This window comes from Citrus sinensis, chromosome 8 (genome assembly GCF_022201045.2).
Source record: "Citrus sinensis cultivar Valencia sweet orange chromosome 8, DVS_A1.0, whole genome shotgun sequence".
Lineage (NCBI taxonomy): Eukaryota > Viridiplantae > Streptophyta > Magnoliopsida > Sapindales > Rutaceae > Citrus > Citrus sinensis.
Window position 1 is genome coordinate 26,263,695 of NC_068563.1, and position 27,576 is coordinate 26,291,270.

At 31.9% G+C, this 27,576-nt stretch overlaps 4 protein-coding genes across 7 annotated transcripts; 1 reads left to right on the plus strand and 3 right to left on the minus strand.

The window, feature by feature from the left end:
* Positions 1-2,482: 2,482 nt before the first annotated feature.
* Positions 2,483-3,797, plus strand: LOC102629697 (GLABRA2 expression modulator). Of its 3 annotated transcripts, none has more exons than XM_006484873.4 (2): positions 2,483-3,211; positions 3,324-3,797. In XM_006484873.4, exons 1-2 carry the CDS (start codon positions 2,806-2,808, stop codon positions 3,473-3,475), a joined length of 558 nt encoding a protein of 185 aa, XP_006484936.2. In that variant the 5' UTR covers positions 2,483-2,805; the 3' UTR covers positions 3,476-3,797. The 3 variants fall into 3 exon arrangements, with proteins under 3 accessions (XP_006484936.2, XP_006484938.1, XP_006484937.1); XM_006484875.4 differs by having other exon boundaries at positions 3,288-3,476; XM_006484874.4 differs by having other exon boundaries at positions 2,484-3,211; positions 3,335-3,797.
* Positions 3,798-7,155: 3,358 nt separating this feature from the next.
* LOC102629407 (aspartic proteinase 36) lies at positions 7,156-11,992 on the minus strand. The gene is made up of 10 exons (XM_006484872.4): positions 11,545-11,992; positions 11,139-11,268; positions 10,765-11,015; positions 10,436-10,663; positions 9,696-9,858; positions 9,532-9,605; positions 9,341-9,434; positions 8,698-8,758; positions 7,822-7,893; positions 7,156-7,593 (listed from the first exon to the last, which is right to left on the minus strand). The coding sequence occupies exons 1-10, from the start codon at positions 11,769-11,771 to the stop codon at positions 7,418-7,420; spliced, it is 1,476 nt and encodes a 491-aa protein (XP_006484935.1). The 5' UTR covers positions 11,772-11,992; the 3' UTR covers positions 7,156-7,417.
* Positions 11,993-18,719: 6,727 nt separating this feature from the next.
* Positions 18,720-22,063, minus strand: LOC102629117 (uncharacterized). 2 transcript variants are annotated; one of them, XM_052431655.1, is made up of 8 exons: positions 21,835-22,063; positions 21,717-21,757; positions 21,539-21,602; positions 21,194-21,382; positions 20,652-20,723; positions 19,659-19,834; positions 19,451-19,569; positions 18,720-19,048 (listed from the first exon to the last, which is right to left on the minus strand). In XM_052431655.1, exons 1-7 carry the CDS (start codon positions 21,970-21,972, stop codon positions 19,452-19,454), a joined length of 798 nt encoding a protein of 265 aa, XP_052287615.1. In that variant the 5' UTR covers positions 21,973-22,063; the 3' UTR covers positions 18,720-19,048; position 19,451. The 2 variants fall into 2 exon arrangements, with proteins under 2 accessions (XP_052287615.1, XP_052287616.1); XM_052431656.1 differs by having other exon boundaries at positions 21,539-21,607; positions 21,835-21,941.
* Positions 22,064-23,158: 1,095 nt separating this feature from the next.
* On the minus strand, positions 23,159-25,749 carry LOC102616608 (uncharacterized). Its single transcript, XM_006485077.4, has 9 exons — positions 25,341-25,749; positions 25,059-25,245; positions 24,816-24,952; positions 24,588-24,700; positions 24,230-24,473; positions 23,970-24,125; positions 23,776-23,855; positions 23,637-23,686; positions 23,159-23,539 (listed from the first exon to the last, which is right to left on the minus strand). Exons 1-9 carry the CDS (start codon positions 25,734-25,736, stop codon positions 23,373-23,375), a joined length of 1,530 nt encoding a protein of 509 aa, XP_006485140.2. The 5' UTR covers positions 25,737-25,749; the 3' UTR covers positions 23,159-23,372.
* Positions 25,750-27,576: the final 1,827 nt, after the last annotated feature.

Here is a 27,576-nt window from a genome sequence, read left to right on the forward strand (position 1 = left end):
TAAAATTTGTAAATCAACATTAAGTGTAAAATAAAATATAATATTTATAAATGAAAGATAAAATAAGTAAATTAATATAAACTTAATAAATTAATGTATTATTAGTAAACAAAATAAAAATGTGTAAATATAATTTAAAACTTATAAATTAACAGTAATTGTAAAATAAAACATAAATTAGAAATTGAAACAAAAGGCTTGTAAGGAAAAGTTAAAATAAGTAAATTACTATAAAATTGATAAATTGATGCATTATTAGTAAATAAAACAAAATCTTAGAAATATAATATAAAACTAATAAATCAACATTTAGTGTAAAATAAAACATAAATTTTAAAAATGGAACATAAGACTTATAAAACAAGTAAATTAATATAAAATTTGTAAATTAATGAATTAATAGTAAACAAAGCAAAAACTTGCAAATATAACATAAAATTAGAAAATCAATACTAATCGTAAAATAAAACATAAATTTAAGAAATAGAATATAAAACTTGTAAAAAGAAGGTAAAACAAGTAAATTACTATAAAGCTGGTAACTTGATGTATTACTGATAAATAAAACGAAAACTTACAAATATAATATAAAACAAGTAAATCAATGTTAAGTGCAAAATGAAACATAAATTTTGTAGATTATACCTAAAACTTATGAATAAAAGGTACAATAAATAAATTAATATATGAGTTACTGTAAAAAAAAAAAAATCGCAACTGTAAAAATAAAAACTAGTTATAATGTTTATTACCTTATATATTTATTGATTTTTATTTAAATTAAATAATACTAGTTTTGTATTTTTATAGTACATGTGATGTTTTTATTAAGGATGAAATTTATTCTCAAAATTAGATTTTGCAAGATGAGGTTATTTTACATATTTCTACATTTCTTCAACAACAACCCTAAATGGTTTCTAATAAGTACAAATAAAATGTTTGAAACTACATGAATTATGCATAAGACTCAAAATTAGATCTAACTTTATTGATATATCATATATGTGTCTAGTAATATAAGAATATATATATTTTTATTTTGTTTTTGCTTTATCCATATCAAGATAAATAATTGTGCTTAATTAACGTGAGTAATAAATATATATTATTATAGAAAATGGAAAAAAGTATACAAATGCCCTATAATAAATATAGAATTTATAGTTAAACCAATTCAAAAAAAATTATTTCACTTTTTTCAGTATAATTTTTTTTGTTTAATTAATGAGTAATTTTTTTAATTAAAGAAAGTATTTTTTTAAATGAATAAAATATTTTTCACTAAAATTCTATAGGAACAATGTTAATTTTTTAAATAATTAATAATTTTATATGAATTTACTGATTTTACTTTGCATTTATTGGTTTTATATATAATTTATAATATTTATGTCTATCATGGTATTGATGCCGTAATTTTCATTACGACATTATAGAATTTTCTGTGGTGAAGTAAATATTGCATTTTATAATTATTCAAAAAGTAATAAATTCAGCTCTATTGTAATTAGAAACAAGATGAAAGAGACAATTTTAATCAATTAAAAATAAAAAATAAGAGTTTTTAGACTGTTCTAAATTTGTTAGAATTTTGAGAAAGATAAAGTTGATTTAGCGAGAGAGAATAAAAAAGAAAAATTAAAAAAAAAAGTAGTTTAAGCTTTGATCATTATTACAGTAGACAAAGAAGAATTAATTAATCAAAGATTTTTTGTGACTTTTGAGAATTAGTGAATTAAAATAATAAATTATAGTTAAAAATGGTGGTTAGAAGGAAAATTAAAGTTTGCCTCAATTGTTTGATTAGGCGAATGATGGCATGTATACAGACACAGTTGGGTACATGCAGTTGTTTTTAACTAAGACGTATAAATTGATGAACAAATACTGCAAAAACGAAAGTATTGAATTAAAAAATGTCATAAAAATTTCTTCAAAGCAACCTAAAAAAGCCGGTGATCGTACTCCAAGTACATTTAAGCAGTCAGCAAGAGTATTGAACTGTGTATGCTTCCTTTTTTCCTTTCAATTACCCGTTATTCTTCCTGTACCGTGGCTTCTGAATTACTTTCTTTACTTTTTGAGAGCTCAAGCAACTCCGTTGCTTCTTCCACTTTTGCAGCTAATGACTCAAAGTGAATCCAACAGCACGAGCAGCTCGGAGTGATCCATTTCCAAAATCATCTCAGTAATCTTTGGTGAAAGATCACACTGCCCAAAAGTTACTTACATGTAAATATCATTAAACCGAAGCTTAAAACAGGTTAATTGTTTATGGGAAAATATCTACCGTCTACCAGATTTTTTTCACTTTTTAAAAAATATACAAATTTTAATTTTTTTAGCTGCGCTCCACCTAAACTTATATTTTTTTTCACATTTCCACCTCCGTCTGCAAACCGTTAATAAAACTAACGGAATTTTGTTCAAATTGCTTTTTTACCCCCAAAATAGAGAAGTTACATATTTGCCATAATTAATAATAATAATAATAATAATAAGTGTTGTTGTTTTTAGAATGCATACATTTTAAATTTAAAAGGCCTTACGGTCACTTAAACTTCATGAAAAATAATATTTACGAGAAAATTGATGAATGACGAGCACCAGCCAAGATAGTCCATTGAATTCTCAATCCCGCTTGGTGCTAAAAAAAGTCATCAATTTGTACAGTGCATGACCATTCTCCCCTCTAAATCCTCTCCACTGTAGCAATCCGAACAGAGACCTCATAACATTTGAAAATCAAACCACTCCCAATCAAGACTCGCCACGCGCCTCCGAAGAACCTTTTGAAACAAAATGGATCAGCAACAAGCGCCCCCGAAGGCCGCAGCAGCAGACACCGACCACAACGAGACAGAGTCCCCCGCTCCGAACCCAAAACCCGATCCGAATCCGAATGGGGACAACGATAACTGGGCGAATATCGTCATGGGATCCGAGTCTGAGAAAGTTTATGAGAACGAGAATCAAGTGCAGCCTCAGAGTCAAATCAAGATCCAATTAGAAAGCTCCACCAATTCATCTGAACCGTCGCCAGCATCATCCGCGTCGAAGAAATCGGTGCACTGGAGCCCCGACTTGGTGACCGAATCGCACGCTCCCAATACTCATAATTACCAAAATACCATGCCCCCAATCGATAGATCCAATCCTTACGTCGCCCACACTCCTGCACTGCCCTCCAATTCATTTTCCTTCAAAGGTCCGTCTCGTATTTGTATTTTTGTTTTCGTTTTTTTTTTGTTATTTTATTGAGACGTGCCTCCTGTAAATGTTAGTTAATTTGGGATAATGATTTGAATCAAACGCGGTAGGGAATGTGAAGGATGTGTTGGGCGATGGGGGAAGAAAGTTGGAGAAGCGACGAAGAAAGCAGAGGATCTCGCTGGGAACACCTGGCAGCATCGTGAAATTCCCATTCTTCCCTATTACGGCTTTGCCCGTCCGTACGTTTGAAGAGGCTTAGGGTTTCCTTATGATTTTTTCTAGTTAGGTTTGTCGTAGTTAAACCCCCTTCGAAGAGGAAGGACGAAGCGAGGTTTTCTTCTCCTTTTGTGTTCCATAATAAACCTGAACTTGTAGCGCCGTCAGCCGCACTTGTTGCTCCATCAACTGTGCTGTCAGAAACTGGTTATAGTTATATCCTCTATCCTCTCTATTTCTAGCCGTTTTGGGTCGGGTTGCCCCTGAAATTAACAGGGAGGAGAACAACTGCATTACTGGTGGTGGTTTATGCTAATGTCATTTATTAGATGAGATACAATGAGTTTAGTATTAGAGTTTACGAATGAGGCGCATGTGAAATTATCATTTTTTTTTTCATTGTTACAGATCTTAAACGACGTGAGCACGTGAAATTATCATTTTATGCTTATGACGTTAGCAACGTCTTGACGGTTTGCAAACGGAGGTGGAAATGTGAAAAAAAATATAAATTTAGGTGGAACGCAGCCAAAAAAATTAAGATTTGTGTATTTTTAAAAAAATAGAAAAAATCCGGTGGACGGTGGATATTTTTCCATTATTTATTAAGAACATGATTAAGAAGTTGTGTTAACGTGTGATTCATTTCCTCTTTAGGAATTAGCTTTCTTGTTGAATTCTGATTTTATTATTGAGGAAACGACCGTAAGGGCGTGCCAAGCTTATGCCCACGCATTGGCGGAATGCCGAAGCTACACACTCTCTCTCTCTATACATATATGTAATATGAATCACTGGGATTGCGCCCCCACTGAATGTCGGACCATGTAAAATCTATCTATTAATTGGTTAAAAGAAATATTTAATTAATTGATAAATTAATAGATATAGAGTGTAGTTACTATATACACATTTAAGGAATTAAAAATCGTTGTATTTCATCACTCTAATCAATTGAATATGAATTAATTCAGGAAATATACTTTAAACTAACTTAAATATAAATTCGTTATACTTGCAATTTGAGAATTCAACCTCAAAATTTTCTATATGTTGTAAGAAAAATTATAAATGAGATTAAACTAAATTTAAATTTTTTAAGGAAAAAAAAAGGTACAATTGAGTTATATTTCATTTTGACAAAATGATGTTCAATTATATATGTAATTTTGACAAATTATTAAGTTATGATATGAATGGGACTATGGAATTTACATACAAGGATTTTCGGAAAAGTTTTATCTTATACACTTATTGAAATATGTAGCCTATTAGCCTAGGGGCTCATTTGGAATTGCATTTTAGAAGTTCAACAGTGATTTTGAAGAGCTCAAAGCTAGTTTTGCTGTTTGGAAATTTTTTTTAGAAATCACTTTTAGTAAAATTAATCTCCCATCCTATAGTAAATTTCAAAAAGTAGGAAAGAAATAGTTTTTCAAAATATGATTTTGAGGAACACGTATACTATTTAATACAATTCCATACATATTCTCATGTATATTATAAAAATCTAAAATTATTATTATTAATTCGGAAATAAAGTACTTAAAGTCTTAAATTTAAAAAGGTTATTATTATTACCAATTATATTGAGATAACAAAATAAAAAATAAAATTAATTATTGTAATCATCAGTTTTTGTATGTACACAATAAAAAAAAAAATATATATATATATATGTTTAAATAAATTTTATTTGATATTATGTCCAACTCGGTCATTTATTTTCTTACAACAGTTTAATAATAAGATTTATCGAACACATGAGATTGCATTTTAAACTCACAACACTTTTAAAAATAAATTTCACCAATTATTTAACTGAATCTTTTTACAACTAATTATTTCTATAGTATATCTAACAATAATTATTTGAAAATATACAACATTACTAAACCGGCCCTAATTTGGGACCATAAAAAATTATTATATAATAGTGGTTATTAATTTATCTAATATTATTTTACTGAGGTTATACTGTATGTATATCCCCTTGAATTTGAACTCTAAGGTGGTGTTTGGCTGGGAGGAGAGAATGGGGGAGAGAAAAAATAATTTAAATTCTATTTTTATTTCCATTGTTTGGTTGGACAAAATATTTAAGAATTTAATTTCCATTAGAATTTAATATTTATCATAATATAGAATTTAAATTCCACACCAAGGACTGAAGAATTTAAATTCCTCTTATGTTGGAAACCACAGCCTCCAAAATTACCCTTCAATTTTTTAACTTGTTTAATGCCATTAATAATTAATAATTTATTATTTATATATTTATTTTATCAATTTAGTATTATAAATAATTTTATATTAATTAAATTTAATGAATGATTTAAGAAACTTAATAAAATAAATAAATTATTTATTTATTTAATATAAAAATATAGAAATATAAATTAACCGTCGTCAAAACTCTACCCGACAGTCATCGGAACGTGGCCGAAACTCTGTTAGAAAGCCGTCGGACCGCCGTCGACCGTCGTTGGAAAGTCATCGGAACTCCACCGAACAGTCCCCAGACTGTTATTGTACGACCGTCGTTGGACCGCCGTTTCATTAATAATAATAATAATAATAATAATAATAATAATAATAATAATAATAATAATAATAATAATAATAATAATAATAATATAACCACAAACTCTTGTACAAACTGATGTGGTATGATAAAATTGGTTGAATTAAATATTTCTTGACCCACATGATCTATTTTTATTATTTTGTATTTTCATTCAACCAATGAATTAATGTTAAATCAGTTTGTACAAGATAAGTTTGTACAAGAGTTTGTGGCTATATCATCACTCATATATATATATATATATATATATATATATAATGAATTGTTTTAGGACCTTTTGACATTAAAAAAATTTGGTATTGATATTAAATTATATTTCATTGCTAATACAAATAATTTAATATTTAAGACAAATGATAAATTTGTCTAAAGAAAAAAATTATAATTCCTTTCCTTATCAAATTTTATTTCAAACAAAATAATGAAATTTAATTTCAATATTCTCCTCCACTCCTTTCTTCTCCCTTCCCCTCCATTCCATTCTTTTCCTCTACTCCCCTTTTCTTCAAACCAAATATGGTCTTAATCTCTCGCTTCCAACTTGGCTAGCAATCCTTTGACGATATTTTAAAACTTAAACATACAGGCTTGCACGATTAATCAATTTTCTAGTAAATTTATAGCTATGCCAATTTTCTAATAATTTATTCATTGCATATTTTTATGCTTATGTTTTAAGTTTTAACACTAACAAAAACGAATATAATTTTAGACAAGTAACACATGTTGTATTTCTTAGCGTAAGAAGACGAGAATCAATTTTGTTGCATCTGTAGATTTATACTGACAATTCAAAATTAGGAACTATTCTGAACCGATAATGGCGAACATTTAAAAAAGGAAATTATTTTCTGGTCCAACACTGCAAGTAGAAATGCTAAATTCATTTTTCATGTTCATATGGTGATAAGCCATATCCGTTTTAGTGATAAAACTTATCCAAAATATTAGAGGAAACTGAATAAGATACAAGTATTGTAACTATGATCACCATGGAGAATTTGAGATAAAATTGCGTGAACTCTAAAATTGTACAGTTCATTTCTTGATAAAAATAATGGCAAAGACAGTGACATTACTTCATTCAAAATAATTTTGTTAATAACCTTTTCTCTTAGTGAAAGAGATCAAAGAAGTAACAAACATATGACAGATTTGTATAAATTAATTCTCCTGTTAAACCAATAATCCTTGTGTAACTGTAATTACAACACTGCCAATGAAGCAAATTCCTAATGGTGCAAAGTGTAGCTCTACATATTCTGAAGAAAAACCAGCTGAAAACGAGATCCACAAAAAAATAACATATGGGACCTGCCGGTTGCTGTAAATATAAACCGGCTAAAAAATATACAATGGAATCGAAAATGGGGGGTCTCAGACCTTCTGCATCTTGTGCTACAAGAACAGGTAACTACCAAGCATGCATATATGCAGAAGGAATGCTATTATGCACTTTGGTATCAATTTCTGAGGAACATTTCGTCGTGAGCTGTTATCACTCAGCTGACCGGCATTTACAAATTCACTTCTACCAGTATTAGAAGTTGTAGAGACATTGACGGACATTGAACCTGCTTAAATAAATTTATAAACAATGGGTGAGCATTTGTTGCAGGAGTAAAAACTCAATACTAACCATTAGGCTGTATACAGCAACTTAACAAGTCTTATTAATTTTCTTGACATTCGAAGTTTTCTAAATGATAACAGTCCATTATTGATTTAATGACAATTTGGGTTCAAAAAACAATTTAAATGATCAACAAATCATGCCTGACTCAAGTGTTATTGAGACTTACAGTCATAGTTAGACCATCCAATTCGTTGACCAGCCAGATCATAAACAAAGATTTTGTCTTTCAGAACTAGATCTGCAAAAAACAAGAGAAACAAGAGTTAGTATCTGAAAACCAAAAGCAGTTCAAAGCTCAATGTATCTTTAAGAGTACATAACAGGATTGAATAATGAGTCGAATTATTAGTCAGGATGACAATTCAGAGAAACTTGTCTGTGTTATGAGAGCAGGAAATGGGAATCAATATATTCCTAATTCCTTTAACTTTCTAGAACTCCATGTATAGGTTACATCTATATTAACCATTAAAGGAATAAGGAATGCTGAAAAACGGCAATAAACAAACTTAAAAGATTGAAAACGCTGAACAGAGAGCTGAATATCAGGAGCATAACAAGGGTTCTTTTCTTTATTCCCCTTACAAAAATTGAAAAAAAAAACTTTATAGGAAAATCTCACAAGAAAACAGTAAGGCAGGGAAGGATTTGATTAACATATCAATGGAAAATAAGATAAAAAGGCCCCTCTTGAATCTCGGAAAATAGGAGCAAAAATGTAAGGAAGATACTAAAAGTGGCCCTGTTTCTAAAGCATATTCAATTAATTTTCTCATCTTTCTCTATCCACTATCCAAACTAAGGCATTAGTATGCAACACAGGACTTGTATGCTAATTAACACATTTAAAATCAAGACGAGAAACAATTAGCAGTGAGGTTTTGATAATACTGACATTAGAGCTTCAGGTCAAACCAAAAATTCAGAAAGAAAGAAAAAAAAAAAAGAGAGAGGACAGTTTGACAGAAAATTAAACTATAAATCCTAGACATGAATCTACTTATGTGTCTAGTCAGAAACATTTTCTGTTTGGTGTGAATACCTCCTAAAATTGTCTGACCCTGAATTTTCTGAATGCCAATGCACCACACTGCAGTACCACCCTGCAAAAGAAAGATCAATGAAAAGGTTTCTTTGAGAAATCGAACTCAAAATGGAAGACTTCAAAAACTCTCTGTTGACTCCAAACATCAGGTTTAAGCGAACACTTTGACAAACATAAACCAACAAGATAAAAAACAGAACACAACCAATATCAGGATAAAATTTTCACAAACCAGGACTGAGGTAATATAAAAAGCAATACAAGGGTAATCATATTGAGTGAATACAAAAAGTTGCAGGCATACAGGCAATCAATTGTCTGAAGAAAGCTTTGGAGAAATAATTAAATACAGTGAATGAAGTTTTCCCAATGCATGAATTATTTCATGGAAAGAGGAGCATGCAAAGCCAAAAAAAGGGGAAAAAGATAAAACCAAAGGGAAAAAAGAAAACCAATAACACGACAAATTTAGTTCAAAACAAATTGATCCTGTTCCAGTTGAGCTGGCACCATATGAACAACAAGTCACACCCTCAACAATTTTTCTTAATGACCAGATATATTCATTTATGCAGTTAATATTTATGTATGTGCATACGTATATCATACACTAATGCTTATATTAAGCTTAGCAACTCACAACAGAATTCTGCTGTATAAGGTATTCTTGAGCGTTCAAAATCAGGGATGCACCTCCAGCAAAGTTGAAGCTAATTTGAGGAAATATTGCAGTACTGAACACAAAATAAACACATAAAAAGGAGTTGATATTATCCCAGAAGAATGAGCACTAGATTAAATAAACTAAGGCAATTAATCAAGAAAGTGAACCTGGAGGTGATTAGAAAACACTGATTTCCCTTGGTAAGAACTGGGCGCACAGACTGAGAGACAGAACTCGTAATCTGCACAACATGAGAGCTTTATACCTCAATCTTTGATAGAGAGTAAAGTGTACTGTTTAGAAAATCAAAACTTTGCTCGCCAAAACCTACTGCATTGATTAAAGGATCATAAGCAGCCTCAGTAAGGTATGCCAAAGTGGTCCCAGTATCAACTATGGTTCCTTTGTTGCTTGAAGTAGAAAATGCTGATGGGTCAATGGACAGAGTTTGGCCATTGACTGAAATGCTCTGCAGATTCAGATTATAATGAGGCCTGAAATTGTGGCAATGCAGTTGATTAGTCAACTTATGGCAGTCAATTATTTTATTTTTCAAATGTTCATTATTTATAGAGAAGTGAATGAAAGTTCCATGGCACTTAACATATCACAATCCAAATAAAATGCATAAAAGTTGTCTGAAAACTAAAGAATAAATTGACATGTTGCCAAATGTAGCTGCTTCTACAATTTTTTCCCCCCATTAACAGAATTATTACTTTCCTCTAGTGTTTCTGTAAAATCACTATTATAGTTACATCTGCTCATGACTCCCCTTTACGTGAAACAAACAATTTGTTTTGTTCTACTGAAAAACTACTTCCATTTCAAACTTAAAAAGAAAACCTAAAAAGGCCTAACAGCACAAAGATGGGTCATTTGGACCTATATAAGCAAGACATGGAGAACTGCAGGCAGAAATGACTGAGGCTATGTAGGAACAAGTTCTAATCTATCAGAAATTTATCAAAGTGAATCAATAGCATGATATCTTTCGGAGGCTGATATGAAAAATGCCAAAGAAACAAAAACGGGGATGAAAAATAGTTTCCTGGAACAAAAATAACATACTGTGATGGGACGAGTGGAGAATAAACTATATTCGGTTCCACAATCTCACCAAGAACCAATATACCCCCGCCATTACTATCCCCTTTTAAACAGTGAGAGAACACTCTTGGTGTTAACCCCTGAGAAGAAAGCTGTGAGATTACAGACATAGACTGTTGGCCAAACCCAAAGATCCCATCAACTGCTCTATCTGACTTCGTCAAGTCTCCAGTCTGCATGGTGCTACACCTGTTCCATAATCCACCTATCAAGATTAGTTTCTAATACCTGAACAACAAGACATAGTTGAAAAAACCACAATGTTAAGCTTGACTGAGTTTCTAGCTCACCCAAACATAATTTGAGCTGTAGAATTTGTTGTCAAAGAACCCTGAAGAATAGTGTCTAAGTGCAAGAAATCTGCTACATAATAGCCTGATGTCCCGCTACCATCTCCATATTGGAACGTGTAACTACACTGATTGCTCTCAGAAGAACAGCCAGAATCTGCCGTATTAAGACCTAAACTGCATCTTTGGTCAGAACAACGGACCAATGAGGCTGTTGATGAGCTACTGGGATCAAAGAAATTGAGCTGAATCTGTTGCAGTAGCAAGTAAAATCAGTCGAAAAATTTCAGACCCAACAACTCCATTTTATGACTCTAATTTTAACAATTTGACAACAAATAGAAAATTTACATATAAGGAAATGCAAAATTTACTTGGAGTCCACTTGTCCCTGGGCAACCATTGCAAGAACTGCAACTGACCCACAAAACATCACTTCCTGTATCAATCTGCACATGAAATTCTCTTGGTGGAGAACCCAATTGCACTTTTGTATAATAAAGCCTAAAAGAACCCAAAAAAAGGAAAAAAAAAAATAAAACTAACAACAAAGCCAATAAAACAACCAAATTTAATCACAATTTTAAACAAATGCTGCATACAAAAGCAAGAAAAATAAAAAAACAGTCAAATGCAAACTAAGCAACAACAATTCCAGAAACCACCAAACAAAAAGCAAATATTTTTGAAAACAAAAACAAACCCATTACTCAAACTTTAACAAACATATATCTATATATATATATATATATATAAGGTTTTTTGACATAGCAAAATTACCCAACAACAAAGGGATCATAGGTCCCTTCGACAGAAAAATCAACGACCCCAGCAGCAGACTGTAACAATCTGCCATGTCTGACCCTGTCACGAGCTATAAGCTGACTCAACTCCACTTTATGACTCGCCGGAATCGCCCTTTCAAGCGTCAGAGTCACCGGAAAATGACCCATCACCGCCGCCACCGGTAACAACAAGACGGCGACTAAAATTCCCAGTGGCGCCATTAATAAATGTTACTGCCTTAAACACACAAACTACAAAGCAACAAGAACGCAGTTGAAACTTGAAAGAATGTTCCAAAGGCTCTAAATCGTTATTCTGAAGAGAATGAGAGAGAAATGAGGAAAGTTAAGACGCAACAGAAAATTTGAATTTTTTTTTTTTTACAATTTCATAAACAGAAGTTTTGGAACAAGGAGTTTGATGATGACAGAGTTTCAAAAAATTATGTATGGATCACGTTTCCGCTATATATATATATATATATATATATAATTAATATTAATTATCAGTTATTTAATGGGACGTGGAACTTTCACTGTGAGATTCTTGTTTGGCTAACAACTACACATCATGTGCGTGATTACTACGCTTTTTTATTTTTCGTTAAAATTTTTTTATCATTTTTTTCCAGGTGTTATTCAACAATTTACTGTAACACGTTAGAATAAGAATATATTTTTGAAGAATATTTTGGGTTTTTTAAGTCAGAAAACATAAGATGGTGTTTTCATATATATATATATAGAAATTAATTAAATGTGCTAATAATGTCCACTTTGGTGTTCCAATCAAAACTATTGGCACACTTTAATTGTGAATGACGTTGCTTAACGAGACATTATTTGTGGACTTGTCAAAAATGAACTTGCCCCAAAAAAAAAAAAGAAAAAAGAAAAAAAAATCCTTCCAGAGCATTTGCACGTTTGTAATTTATTCTTCATTTGTTGATCAGCATTGAAGTGGACAGACTTAATTCTATATTTGTTTTTATTAATCTTTCATGGTTATTTTTTGTTATTTTAAAAAAGGAATAAATGATTATCTTACTTAAAATTATTGTAACAAATGCATGAATCATCACGCCCACTCACAAGTAAATTTCCTAGCCAAAAAATAAATAAAAAGAGGGCGCAGTCCCACCAATTCAATTTCTCAACCGTTCAAATAAACGGCAAAGATTTTGATCTTCGAAAAATTAATCCCACTAATTTGGGCACTTTAACAAAAACCAAGGCACAATTATTTTACATTTTCACTTTATCTGTTTGGTCCGCTTTTTTTTAGTTTTACGTGTGTTAAAAAAAAAAAAAAAGAAGACAAGACAAACACAGATTAGCCTCCACGTCAGTTATCTTTTACTTTTTATCCTATTTTTTTTTAAAAATATATATATATATATCCATGAAGCGAAAGCTGAGTTGGTTTGTCTTTGTCATTAATGACCAATCTACCCCTAGTTTTCAGCTACTTCTTCTAGTGTCATCCGTAGCTGGAAAAGCATAAAGAAGGGTGGACATAGTTGATATTTTCGTAATAGATAAGGGTATATTTGGACTAGTAATTTTTCGTTTCCCGAGGCAGATCATATTGAGTGTTTGACCGGCAGCCGTATGGCCCGTATCTGCTCGATACGGACGTGTACCTTTTTTTTTTTTTTTTTTTACCTGAAAACTCTACATTTAAATTACACCACTATTTTTCTTAATTGACAGTGGCAATACTGTAATTTTTTTCTTTCTTGTTTTGTATAATTATTATTGACGATCAATCAATAATTGCAGTTGATTACAATATTGTGGGCGATTTTTGTTCCAATATTGTGTGCAAGATGATCTTATTAAGCGACTTATATTGTCTCCCCCATAAGCCTTCTGCACCAAATCGAAAGCAAAGAAAGTAAAGAGATGAAAAAGCAAAAGTTAAGAACAGAAGTGCGTGTGGTCTCTCTTCGACCTTGCTTTTGAATCCCTTTTTTCACTTAGTGGATCAAAAATTTAGGTCAAGTTAATAACCTAACACACACATTAATTATTAAAGCGAAGAACGCAGTATGGCACAATTGTCTCACTGGCTTTGCCTCCACTTAGCCTTTTTTAGATTCATCGATGATGTGATGCTCGTATATACAACAACATATACACTGATTTTTTCTTTTTCTTATTATAAAATTTTTATGGTGCCGAGAGTATAGCCTATACGAGACAAGAAAATGCAACCTTATCCCATTTGAGAGGGGCACATGAAAATTTGTCACTTGGCATTAAGAACGCATGGAGCCTGGCGTCTTCGATCATCACTTAACTACAACCCAATACGTCACTGCATGTGTTTGATGGCCTATGTACAAATTTAGCACATGCTGGCATCTAAATGATTGATATAAAAGCTGTAATATTTGGTCTTCGGTGCGAATATCTGCACTAAAAAGAATGAAATTTTAACAATATATGATTGTTTTGCTGTAATACAATCTGTTTTCTTTTTCTCCCTTTTTGTTAAGATGTTTTAATTCGAATTCGTAGCTCGTAAAATTAAAGTAAACCCCCCCCCCCCCAAAAAAAAAGAAAAAAAAGGAAGGCTAGGGCAAATGCTCGATCGACTTTGGTGGGTCTAGTCATCTGTGATTGAAGCAAAACATAATGATGAGAAGATGATCTTTTCAATTATTGTTATAAGGTCTATTGCTTTAGTTTATTCAGCAAGTTGCGGGTACAAATACAATAAAGTTAAGCCATTAACAGAACAGTTGCAAGGACTCAAAAAAGAGTGTTTGTTCAAGTGGATGCAACTTGTTTTTCTTAGCAACAAAGAAAAGTCCACAGACAGCACTGTGGAATCCGAAAAAAGAAAAACTATCACCATAAAACAAGTTCTAATTCACACGCGTCGCACTTTAGTCATTTTCTCGATCTTCAGGAATCAACAAACTAAATCCTAAAATCAGATCATCCGCGATTCATTTGATATGATGTTAAAGATTTATCTTTTAATTAATTGACACTAAGTTTTGGCTCGTGCATGAAACTGATGGGTTTAAAACAGAGAAACCGATGAGCTTTTGATCAGAAGAAATAATTATATAACTGAAATTCTTCACCCCTTTCCCCAACGGGATACAAAAATTATGTGTATTGTTTTTATTGACTGAGCTATAAGATTGAGACAATATGGGAAGAGGAAGACCAAGTGGATGCATGGCACCCACATGCATTTAGAATTGAGAAGGAAGCTTCTCTTTTCCTATCATTACTTTTTTTGGAAAGTGACATAGTCATTATCTTAGGGTCTAGACTATTTTCCATCTAATATAACATGCAGTAAATCCATGAGTATCGCTTATGACAATTCAATTATTTCATATGCTATAATTTTTTGGTTTTGAGTGATAATTTAAGGATTACTGTTTGTTACATATTATGTAACATAATTTGATCATCATCTTAGATAGGGTGAGGGAAGATTTAAAGAAATTATTTAAGAGGGATGATAACTACCCCAGACTGAGTAACATATTATATCACTACCACTTGAAAATGTGAGAGATGAGATGTTGATGCAATATAGTCACATATTCACACATTACTTTGTACAAAAAGGCATTACTCATACGTTTATCCAACGGTGGATATGTGTTGTAAACTTTAAGGGGTAAAAACTCATTTAGTCCCTATATTTTAAGATTAATGTCCGTTTAGTCCCTTTATTTTTAAAAATGCCTCAAAACATCCCTGCCGTTAAAATATTGATACCCCTACCGTTACTTTTTATTTTTTTTGGCTTACTTTTACAATATTACCCTTTTATAATAATTTTTTTGTTTGGACATTAATAAAAAGAAAATAATTAAATTACCAATTTCACCCTAGAAAATAAAAAAAACTTATATTAATTTTTTTGCAAGCACCATTTGCACACTTGGTAGTTTGCATACAATTTTTGACAATTAAAAATTAATATATATTTTTTTATTTTTTAGGGTTAAATTGGTAATTTAATTATTTTCTTTTTATTAGTGTCCAAACAAAAAAATTATTATAAAAGGGTAATATTGTAAAAGTAAGCTAAAAGAAATAAAAAGTAATAATTTAATTTTTGACAATTAAAAATTAATATAATTTTTAGGGTTAATTTGGTAATTTAATTATTTTCTTTTTATTAATGTCTAAATAAAAAAATTATTATAAAGGGTAATATTGTAAAAGTAAGCCAAAAGAAATAAAAAGTAACGGTAGGGATATCAATACTTTAACGGTAGGAATGTTTCGAGGCATTTTTAAAAATATAAGGATTAAATGGATACTAATCTTAAAATATAGGGACTAAATGAGTTTTTACCCAAACTTTAAGTGTGTGTGTATATATATGGTTTTCCAAGAAATTACTTACTTTTATGTAAAATTTATGCTTCAACTCTCTTTATATTTATATTTTTTTCTTATAATCTCTTTAAATTTGTTGTTTCTGTATTATGATCCTGTCGAACTATCCCTAACAAGATGGGATTCCTACGAATTCCACTCGAACTAATGAGAAAAATTGCCGTCTCTACGTCAAACCAAAATCACTGTGCTGTATGTCATTATGTTAATGTGAGTTTGAAGGATGTATATATACCAAAAAAAAAAAGAAAACTATCATTATCGTGACTAAAAAAGACAAAAGTCATATATGAAGTATTGAGACGCGAGAGGTGTATCAATTTGTCTCGTTGAAACTTTCACATTCGAAAGTATTAATATGTGTGTGTGTATTTATATATAATATGTCTTCTTCATACAATAGTATCAAGAATGATTAAAAATTAGCCTATTGAGCCAAAACGTTTGGCTCAAAGGATGGATCTTTGGCATGTGTGAGAGAGTCTTTTCTTTAGTTTGTATACCTTCATTTTTTTTTGTGCGGATATATTGTTAAACCATGTAGTTTGATAAAATCAGTACAAACACGTTATTAAATTGTACAGTTTATAGTGCATTGAAATTGACTCTATTAAATTGCTCGTTTAATAGCATGTTCGCATTGAAAAAAATATTAAGTTGTGATTATTTTGTTACATATTAAGTTATCTAAAATACTTCTCAATGTTAAACTACTTTTTACAAACATACTCTCAAACGCATAATTAAAACTTAGACGAAAATTGTTCTTGCTTGTTAATTAGACTGAGTAATTATATATATATTATGTATGGGTTTGGTGCTTGGTCACAATCAAATAAACAATAAAGATTAATTTTGTGTCCAACTTATTTTTTTGGCTAACCCCATCTCACCAGCAAAGCCTATAATAATAATAAAATAAAAAATTCTTCTTCCCATAACATTTGTATCAATAAATTGAAAAAAAAAGAGGAAATTAAATGATAATACGATATCGTTTAACATCAGAAGATTGATAACCTTATAAAAAATTGGATTAGAATAAATAAATATCTAGAAAATTTAACGTCCGTTTTTAAAATCAAAATATAAAAGTCAACAACACCATCTTGACTTGGCGATCAAGACGAAATATAATGAAAGCAAAATCTAGAAGAAGATGCCATCCGGTTGCTTAAAAAGAAAAAAGCTCCAACCAAAAATATCAAGCGCCTAACCCATATCATGACGATTGTCCTGATGAGTGCGTAAGTTTTTTTTTAAAAAAAATTAACACACGTACTTAGAATTTTTGTGGTGGTTGCTATTAAGAAAGGGAGATCTTAGAAATCTTTGCCCATTTTTTGGTCATTGTCACAAGTCATTCTAATTGAACTTACATATATTTAAAAGAAAAAACAGAACATGAATCGATGAGCATGACAAGTCACAAATGTCAAGCAAATCTTTTGTCGAAGGTCGTTAACCTAAACAAAAATGTTGTCAACTTTTCAAGGTCAGCTTCAAAGGTTATGATGTTTTCAAGATTTCGAACTAACTAATTTCTTAATTGACCAGATATTGTATATAATTATTTTTTATCCAATGAATCATTCAACACTTCGAGATGAATATGAAACTTGCTTAGGATTGTTGAGTTGATTGAGTAAAGGGGTATATGACTTCTGCCCTAGATATGCTTCACCTCATCACCTACTCATGCTCAACTTTTCTTGTAAGGCATGTGGCACAGAATCCTCTTAGTTAATGTGGGTGTCAACTCAAGAGAAAGAAATATCTCTCTTTTTTTTTTGGGGGGGGGGGGGGGGGGGAGGAAAAAAACAGTATAATGAGCACGTACAGAATGAGAGTTTGATAAAATAGCTCTTATCTAATGCCCTTTTTTTTGGTTTGTTTTTGCTGCGTTGTTCGTTGTGCAAGACAGTCCACAAGACAAGTTGCAGGCTTGTAGCAACAAAAAAACACAAAGGGTCTCCAAGAAACTTCCATGTTGTTGCTTTTAAAATAAAGTTGCCTGCCACTGAGGTCTTGGTGGGCTACTTGTACCTTCCGAAGGCGAGTCTCCTTCGAAAGGAGTAGATACTAGTGAGAGTAAGGTATCTTTTAGTACAGTTGCATCGTAATAATGTAGCTACCCCAAACCTGTATTTCTTTGGGACCTTTAGGAACATGCCAAGATTGGCTAACTTCAATTAAGATTTCATTGAGACCTTTAGGAACATGTCATCAAATTGCGAATTTTAATAGGTATAAATTTCGAGCTGTGCTTGATAGACTTGGCTATACTCTGCATAGGTCCCAAATTGTAATATCTGTGAATTGTAACCACTTCAATTTGAAAAAAAGAAAGATTAATAGTTGTCAAGTGGACTTTCTCTTCTCTGGTCCAGCTACCTTACAGCAGATGTTACAATCGCCAACATTTTTTCATTATCAGATACATATTGATTAAAATTAATCTTAGGTTTGTTAAATATGACAAAATTTGTTATTAACAATGAAAAACCAGTGAACGAAAAACATACAAGGGATGTACTACAATTGTAATGTAGTTTCACTCCTTTCCTTGTACGGTTGCTCTCTCACTTTCCCACTCTTTATTCGCATTTTGTTTTTTTATTGTTTTATTAATTCTCAGCCACTTCATTCTAAATGAAAAGGAAGTACTTGAGAATGTTTCAATTACTTAATTAAATATCTTTCCAAATTCTTGTATTGGGGATTTGGGAGTAGCCAACAACTCATCCAACCGATTCTGAAAATGATCAACGAATCTCCTCACATCATGAATGAATATATGTACCTTTACCTTTCTAGTTATTTGATTATTCAACTGAAAGAGTTTATTGTTGAGATGAAATAACGTAAAATGAACTACAACATTCAATTCTTGGGGTTCCGAAGACAAAAGATTGAAAAAGGGGAAAAAAAATTGTAATCTCTGTAGATTACAGATTATTCAACATCAGTTGCTTTGAGAACCTACACCCTGATCTCCTCCTATGACAAAACAGAGGCTGAAAGGGATTTATCCTATGCCTGCGGTGCTAACATCCTTACAGAAAGTGCTATAATCAGCATTACTAATCTTGATCACGCATCTTTATCAAATGATTTAACTGCAAGCAATGGCAGAACATAAATTATATCGCGCTATAAAAGTAAGTGCTCACCAGAATTATCACGAATATATAGAAAACTTGGGTTGATAAAGTTGTCCAAAGAGAAGGATAATTTCTACATGGAGTTTCTATTTTCGCATAAATTCTTTTCTTCATTGATGAATTTGGGATAATCTAAGCTCATTTATGGTTGGAAGAAATAAGAGGAGAGGAGTGGAAAGAAGCGAGGGAGAGAGAAAATGAGGGAAAAAGAGAGTCAATCTCAATTTCTTTATTTGGTTTGACATGGAATTCATATTTCTTTCCCCTTATTCCTTTCCCTCCACCTCCTTTCTTCTCCTTATTTCTTCAAATCAAACATGCCATAAAAGTTAAGAATATGCAATATGATTTGCCTACCTTATTCTCCTTCTAAAAGAAGGGATGTGCAAGAAAGAAGGGATGATAATTCCTCCGGTGTTGCCATTCCAAAGCCTTGCCATCTTATTCTACCGAATTTATCAAGAAGAAAAAAATACCTGTACCAGAAAAATTAGTAAAAATACCTTTAGCTGACTACCATATCTGCCTGACTATCAAATAAAATTAACAACAAAAAGCATCTTACCCAGTGAGAAGGTTTAGTATTTTAAGCTCTTTTCTGAAGTAATAATGGTCACCAAATGAATATACAATCTGCCTCTGGAGCACATTCTCCCCTGCGTCCTTAGATTTCCTCATTATCTTCAGAAGAATTCGCTTAATTGGACTCCGGCATAACAACCACGAGTCTATAAATGACACCTGCAATGGTGGAAATTTTATTGTGAAGAAGCATGTAATAACTTATCTATGATGCTGACATATGTCAAGTCAATAGGTCACTAGAAAAGCTGAAAGCTAAGAACTGGATCAATGATCCTTGGCATTCTAGTATCCCGATATTGTTATAAAAATCAACCAAGAAGGCAAAGTTAACTGCAACAACAATAGGGTTAAATCAGGGGGAAAAAACATGATTTCAAACTCAGCACAATCTCAAGGTAAAATTAGAATGAGCAAGCATGATTATCACTTATCAGTGAGTCTTCATCATACTCTGATAATCAATCTCTAACAACATGATAAAGCATAATAAAATGCAATTACAAAACCATCTAACTTCACATGTTATAAAATGTATTCTTCGGCCTGATAACAAGTGTATTTTGGCCCAATATCAAGTGAACAAGAGTCCGGAATAAGAATAATAATATAACCACAAACTCTTATACAATTTTTTTTTGTACAAACTGATGTGACATAATTTAATTGGTTGAATTAGATATCTCTTGGTCCACATGATTTGTTTTTATTATTTTGTATTTTTATTCAACCAATGAGTTAATGTCAAATTAGTTTGTACAAAATAAATTTGTACAAGAATTTGTGGTTGTATCATCACTCCCGGAATAAATTACTGTGACCGTTTATTTAAGAGCATCAAAAGACTTGCAAGTGAGTTTAATCTATGATTTGAACTACAATAATGGAATACAAAAATTAAGGTACTTTAAGTAGTAAGCCAGAACACAATAAGGAAACTTGAATCAGACTCTGAATGAGAAATAGAGTTAGGTACCTCATACAGGTGCACATTCTTTGAATCACTAAAAGCTTCAAAAAAAGGAGTGCTCCAAGAATCAACCATTGCCTATCAACAGAAAAGAATGTCACTATATTTCTTACCAAAAAGAAAAAGAATGTTATTTTATTACTGCAATAAGAGGAGCAGCAACAATTCTGCCTAAATTCAGTCTCCGATTAAATTTATTAAAATGGGATGCGTATCTTCACAAGCAGGAGCGGTAACAACTAAAGGTACAGGTTTATCCCCAGAAATTTTCATAATTGTACACAAGCCCAAAGTGAAAGGGGGCTGTAAAAAACCAATATCTTAATCCCATAATCTTCCACCACCCAGAATTTTTTAATATGTAACGTTTATGACGGATACAAGTTGCAATATGCAAATTATAAAAGCTGTACATTGCTAATTTAATTTCCTTTTACCTCTTTCACTCATTGCAGTATTAATTCAACTAACAAACGACCACTTAATCATGTTTGATGTGGAAATTGCGTAGAGCATATACCAGAAAAAAGTGCCAAAATCCTTAATACCTGTGAACTCGCACGAAATGTGAGACAGACTAAAGATACTTTAGGAATAGCTGCTTTGTCAGCATTAGCCACATCTCCACTGGAACAAACGGGCAGCTTCAAAGGTGTACCATCGGAGTAACTCACATCTAAATCAGGAAACTTTACAGCAGCCAATGCTGGAATTATGATTTTATTTGCCGTCGCAATCTGCCCACATACCACTTAATCCAATTCCATCAGTAACATAAGCCTCGGAATCATCAATTTTTGTTCTTGGACATAAATTTCACATTTTTCACCAACCATATGAGCCAAAATCAAATTAATAATGCTTATGAAAATTTGACCTAGATTATATGATACCTTGCCACCATGTTTCTTTAGCTCTGCCACGTCGGCGAAGTATCCTCTATTCATCTCATCTGCACTGCCCTAAATCATATCAAACAGTATTAATTTCATTTCAATTTTTACACACTCACTTCTCAACCAAAAAACTACAACCCCCCCCCCCCCTCCCCCCAAAAAAAAAGAAACTTACAGCCGTGCACGTTCTTTCTCTACTGCTTGTTTGTTTCCGAGCTGTAATCACAAATGCCCATTAACAGGATTGCATTGAGAATCAAAAAGTTTAAGCATTTGGGTTTTGTTTAACTTACCTGGTAAATGTCAAGGAAGCGAGTGGAAGATTTTTGAGCATAGTGCTGAGGAAAAAGCTTATGTTCATGAGTTAAGAGTTGCTTTGAAGTGATGAGTGAGGCTCTTGTTTGATTTATCAGTCGATTAATTCTAAACATGTTTGCTGAATCTCTGATTTTTTTTTGTTTTTCCCTTCGATCTCTTGGTACTAAGAATCGAGTTGAAAATTTTCTTTTTGTTAGCGTCACTGGAGCAGCAGAGAGGATCGGGTTGTACAAGCAGCCGGTGAGGCAAGTCTTGGAAAGGCTTGGCCCAAGGCTATTTTTTTTGTAAATTCCAGGTCCACGTTTTGGGTCGAAATCCGAAGCCCAATATTATTTAAGCCCACAAAAGTTTACTATTAACATGTACACATTACAAATAGTTATAAATATAAAAGTTTCTCAAATTGAATTTTTTTTTAATCCCAACTTTCATGAAACATATCATTATTCCACAATATTTGAGACAAAAAAACTTAGAGATTCAAATGAGATGTCTAGTATTACTAAAAAAAAAAAAAGTGTATTGTTAATATTCTCAACTGATTAATCATATTTTATTATCGTATTATGTATGATTAATTACTGGAAATGAGCCACCAACAAAAAAAAAATTCAAAGTTACTATTTAGTCTTATAATTTTAAAAGTAAAAAGTAACAATTATTTGAAAGGAACCCAACTCTCAAGAAGCGATATTATGCATCTTATTAACACTAAAAAGAACTATAGATGTATAATGGCCACTCGCAAATAATTCACCATCATGCTGCCTTTGTAGCCCAAAAACCAACAATCACTTTGCCGGTCGAAGAGTCAAGAGTACTATCATTCAATTCATTCCCCATTCAAATTTTGACGTCAATTAGTGGCTGTTATTTTGAGTGATTGGGGACCTCCACGAGATACATTGGTGGTTGGGTATAAGTGACCTAAATGGCCTACCAATTACAATTTAAAATGATATTATTAATAATTCATAATGGTTGTTTCTGTGGTAACAGGCCATCCAACATGCATTAGTTCTGGTAGCTTAGTGCATGGCAGTCTCATTATCCACCACACAAATTTCTAAGTTAGTAGCTAGGGTTTCTATATGTATTAAAGTTGTGACCCTAGCATCAATTATCTTTTTCTTCCCATTTCCACCCACAAACAAAAACAATGAGTGGTTTGGTATGCTGTTTGTAGCTTTCTTCACCAGTCATTCAGATATAGTGGATTATCCTTGTATTGGGATGTGTAGTTATTCGCGCACAAATGAAAAATATATGCAATCATTTTATAACTAGCTCTCTATTTGATAGCAGGACGTAACAAAAACTGCATAAATAACAAAATTACAATTACAATGTTTCAACATTTTGACATTGGTTATTCAACTCTTCTATTTACTATACTGCTTCGTAGGTAGCTTAGCCTGGTTTCACTCTTGTCATCGAATTTTCCTCACACCTTCCTACTAAGATAGCTAGGGTGGTAAAATTATTAGTGTTATTATTATCATTATTATTATTACTACTCCAATTCTTGGAATCGAGCGCGAGTTTCATCTTCAAACTCAAGAAGATCGGCATGGTACTTTGCAAGCCATCCCTCAATTATTTCAACTTCAGCTTTTCTTTGCATGATCAACCACAGTGGATCACTTTCTTTAGCTGGAAGTATATCCAAGCAATGAGATCCTGCAACATATAGCTACTTGCAATTAGCAAATAAATTACCAATTTTTTCAACTTAGTTAGATTTAGTAGTATATATGATTTGAGTTAATTAAATTACCATTGACTGTATTGAGAGCAACAACAGAATCGGATATGTTCTTCAACACCCTATACGTGCATCAAATGTAGAAGTATTATTAGGCTAGATAATTGGATGCTCATAATGTAGGAGTATTTATGAATCGTTTCGTATTTACCCGCCGCTACTATAAGGATCTCGCAACCCATTGGAGAAAATGATGTTACTGGCAAAGTTATGAAGAATCAATTTTATATCCTGTCAGCCATTTAGCAATATATATGGACACACAATGAGTAATTAATAAAATTCAGTAAAATAAAATAGAAGTTAAAAGAGCTAGCTACTTAATTAGTTAACTATGAAACATACTTGGCCTCCATAATAAGTTGTCACCCAATGAGGCTTAGGCTGGACGCCAAACAAGCCTTCACAGGTCTTGCTGAAGCTGCTTAGGTCAAATGGAGCTAGTGGGAACATTGTGTCATTGTGTCCATGGCCGATGGGAAACACCAGCTCAGTACATACCTGTTCATGAAACAGCAATTTGATCAAAATTAATGAATTTATGGACAATGAATGAAGTTTAATTAATTAATTAAGACTTTTGAAGACAGATTATACTATGTTACCTGCCATGTGAACATATCAAATGTTGAAGTGGGACTGCCGAATTCTTTCATGTCATAGCATGACGTGTTCCCCATATAAGTAACAACTGCTGCAAATATTTTGTCAAGAGTATCGGTTCCTTCAGCTCCATCAATGGCGCCGCAGACTCTACTTACCGGATACTTTGGGGGTTCATCATACTGGGCTGCGTCTGTGTATAGCGAGTCTAGGTAGTCCTTGAGCTCCGAAGTGCTATTTAAAGGGCTACAGCCAGAAGGGGGGAGAAAAGGAAAAAAGGAAAAAGAAGCAATTAATTTTAATTGAGTTTGATTTTTGATAAGCATGAGATTGTTGAAGACTTGTGTTATTGCTATTTACTTGCAAGTTCTGAATTTCTTGCTGAGGATTGAAAGACCATTAGGCCTGGAGCCTACTTCATCAATTTCACCCCATGATTTGCGTATAGTTTCATAACAACTCTCACTAGTTTCCTTCATCACCCATCATGTAAACATGAATTACCAAAAGGGAAACTTAAAGTTTATTCAACCAATTAAGTGAAATTTATTGCACGCGTGTGTGTGTGTGTGTGTCATGTGTTATTACTTTGAAGTCCTTGGTTACAATGGTATAGTAACCAACTTGCGGATCAACGACGCCATCAAAGTAAAGGATTGGAGATGATGAAGCCAGAGCTCCGAGGGCAATGTGGGGATATTTCAGCCGGAACCATGAAGCAAGCACTGCAATATTATTATATTAAGAAACAAAAAACTATATTTTTAGCAACAATTAACAAAGAATTGAATTAAAAACTTGCTGGATAAGGTATTTAATTCAGCGACTTACTTCCACCATACGATCCTCCAATAACAATTACTGGACACTTTTCGGCAGAATATTTTTGCTTAATGTGTAAGAGAACAGCAGCATAATCTGCTATAGCTTGTGCCGAGTTACAGTACCCAAGTGTGCTTGCATTTTTCATTGCTTCTTCCTTTGATCCAAATGGAACAGATTTTCCGTAATACCGATGCTGTAAAGATTTCAATGATAATACATAAAAATTTTATCGAACTTTCGTGCTACAAGTAACTCTGTATCCAAATACAAAAAATTGTAAACTCATACCTCTATATAGACTAGAAGAGCCTTAAAATGAGGTGCATTTTCAGGGAGAAAGCCATTGATGTCTCTATCATAATCTATTGACTCTTCCCCACCAAAAAGCACAAAAATTGGGGCACTAGTATTTGCACCATCCCAGTACTTAAAATTTATCAAGTATCTTTGTTGAAAAGTTTTGTAGCTATCAGGCCTATAGTTGAAGTGATCAAGTGGTTGAGTGTAGAGAAAAGTTTTGTAATCTTTGGACTCGGATGCAGACATAAGTATGGGTTCATTTTGGATTGTTCTTGGACGTGTTCTAAGTCTTGGTATATTGAATTTTGCTGCTGACGATGAGACACAAAAGGAGAAGAGTAAGAAAAAGAGAAGAGCAAGTGATGAGCGTCTTAAAGAATCCATGGCTAAAGGTCTTTTGTTAATCTCTGTTCTGAAAGTAATGAAGTTTTGGGGTTTTAGCACATCTATTTATAATGTTAGATTGTTGGTATATACTATATAATGATATTATGATTGACTTTAGTAATGAAGAGACAAACTAAAAAATTGCTAAAAATTACACCATACATGGGTCATTGGTCAAGATATTTCTGCCGGTAGTTTTATCATACTGGCACCACAATACCTACCATAACACGCATGTGTGTTGTGTTCGACACAATTTAAAGTTTGTTGACTTGAGTCTACGGACCTTTTTTTTTTTTCTTATAGTTTTGTGACGCATGACCTAAACAAATCCAGCAATGAATTGAGACTCTTTTTTATGATTTCATTATCTTTTGTCAGGAGATTTGTTATATAAAATACTGATGGGAACTCGATAATGCATATGAAAGTTCCAACATTAATGTTTAAGTTATGTAATGACCCTAATTGCCTCCCATGAGTAAATCTAAGATTAACCGGTAGGCTTATAGGTATTGAAGCACCTTTGGTTAAACAAGTTTATTGAGATAAATTATGGCTCTATTTTCTATTGAGGTGTTATAACTTTTAATTCACAATTATTGTGTAAAAAACTATAACAATAAAAATAAAAATTTATAGTGTATAGTGAATATGACTTTTGGATAATAATTTTGACAACAATAAGAAAGATATTACATGTTTTTCATCATACAAACGTTTGATCAAATCAATTTATTTTTCAAGATACTATAACTAATGTTTACCAAACACTTTGTACAATAACTTTCAAGTTATAATTATCTAACCTCAATATCATATATGATTATGGGCCCATTTGGGATTGCTTTTGGAAAGCTTAAAAGTAATTTTGAAAATTTTAAAAACTAATTTTAATGTTTGGTTAAAAAAAATCAAAATCATTTTTGTCAAAATCAACATCTCCTGCAACCTCTCGTAGCTTTTATATTCTAATTTTGAGAATCAATTTTATCCTTTAATACAATTTCATAAATATCCTTAAAATTATTATCTAAACCCAAAACTATCCTTATTCAAATTGGGATCAAAGTTAATATGTTAATAAATTTTTATTATAATTCATTAATATAAATTTGTTAATATCAATTTGTTGGTCAAATTACTATTAAATTTTTTTTCACTATATTATAAATTTAATTATCAATTGTTTTAAGATAAAAGAATAAAAGAATAAAATCAATATATTATAAATTTTATTTTTAGTTAAAATTATTATAATACACAATTAAAAATATTGTTTGCACATGTTTTTATATGTATAAGTAGATTTTATTCTACATTATATACATTTTAATCATTTGTTTTCTTTCAGTAGTTTAACAGTAAAATTTATCAAACGCCCATAATTACTTTTAAAACTCACAATACTTCTGAAAATAAAATTTACCAAACACTTAATTGATTCTTTTCACAGTTGATTATTTCTACAGTATAACTAACAATAATTATTTTAAAAACTACAATATTTCCAAACTGGCCCTAAATATACCCTAAATATATCTAGTGCATTTGTAACAATTAGTATCAATGCACAAACTTTTATAAAATAAAATAAAAAGTAAGTTACGAATGACATAACAAAAGTTACAACTGTTTAACCTCAATACCACACATAACTATGTAAATCTAGGTAGTGTTTACTTGTTGGAGTGGGAGTGTGGAGTGTGGATTCCTCCCACTCCAGTGTTTACTTACCTTAAAAAAGGAGGGAGTGGGAGTGGGAATCCGTGGGTCTCACTCAATTTTGGAGTGGGGAGTGGGATTCCCACTCCCATGGGGGGAGGTGGGAGTGGGA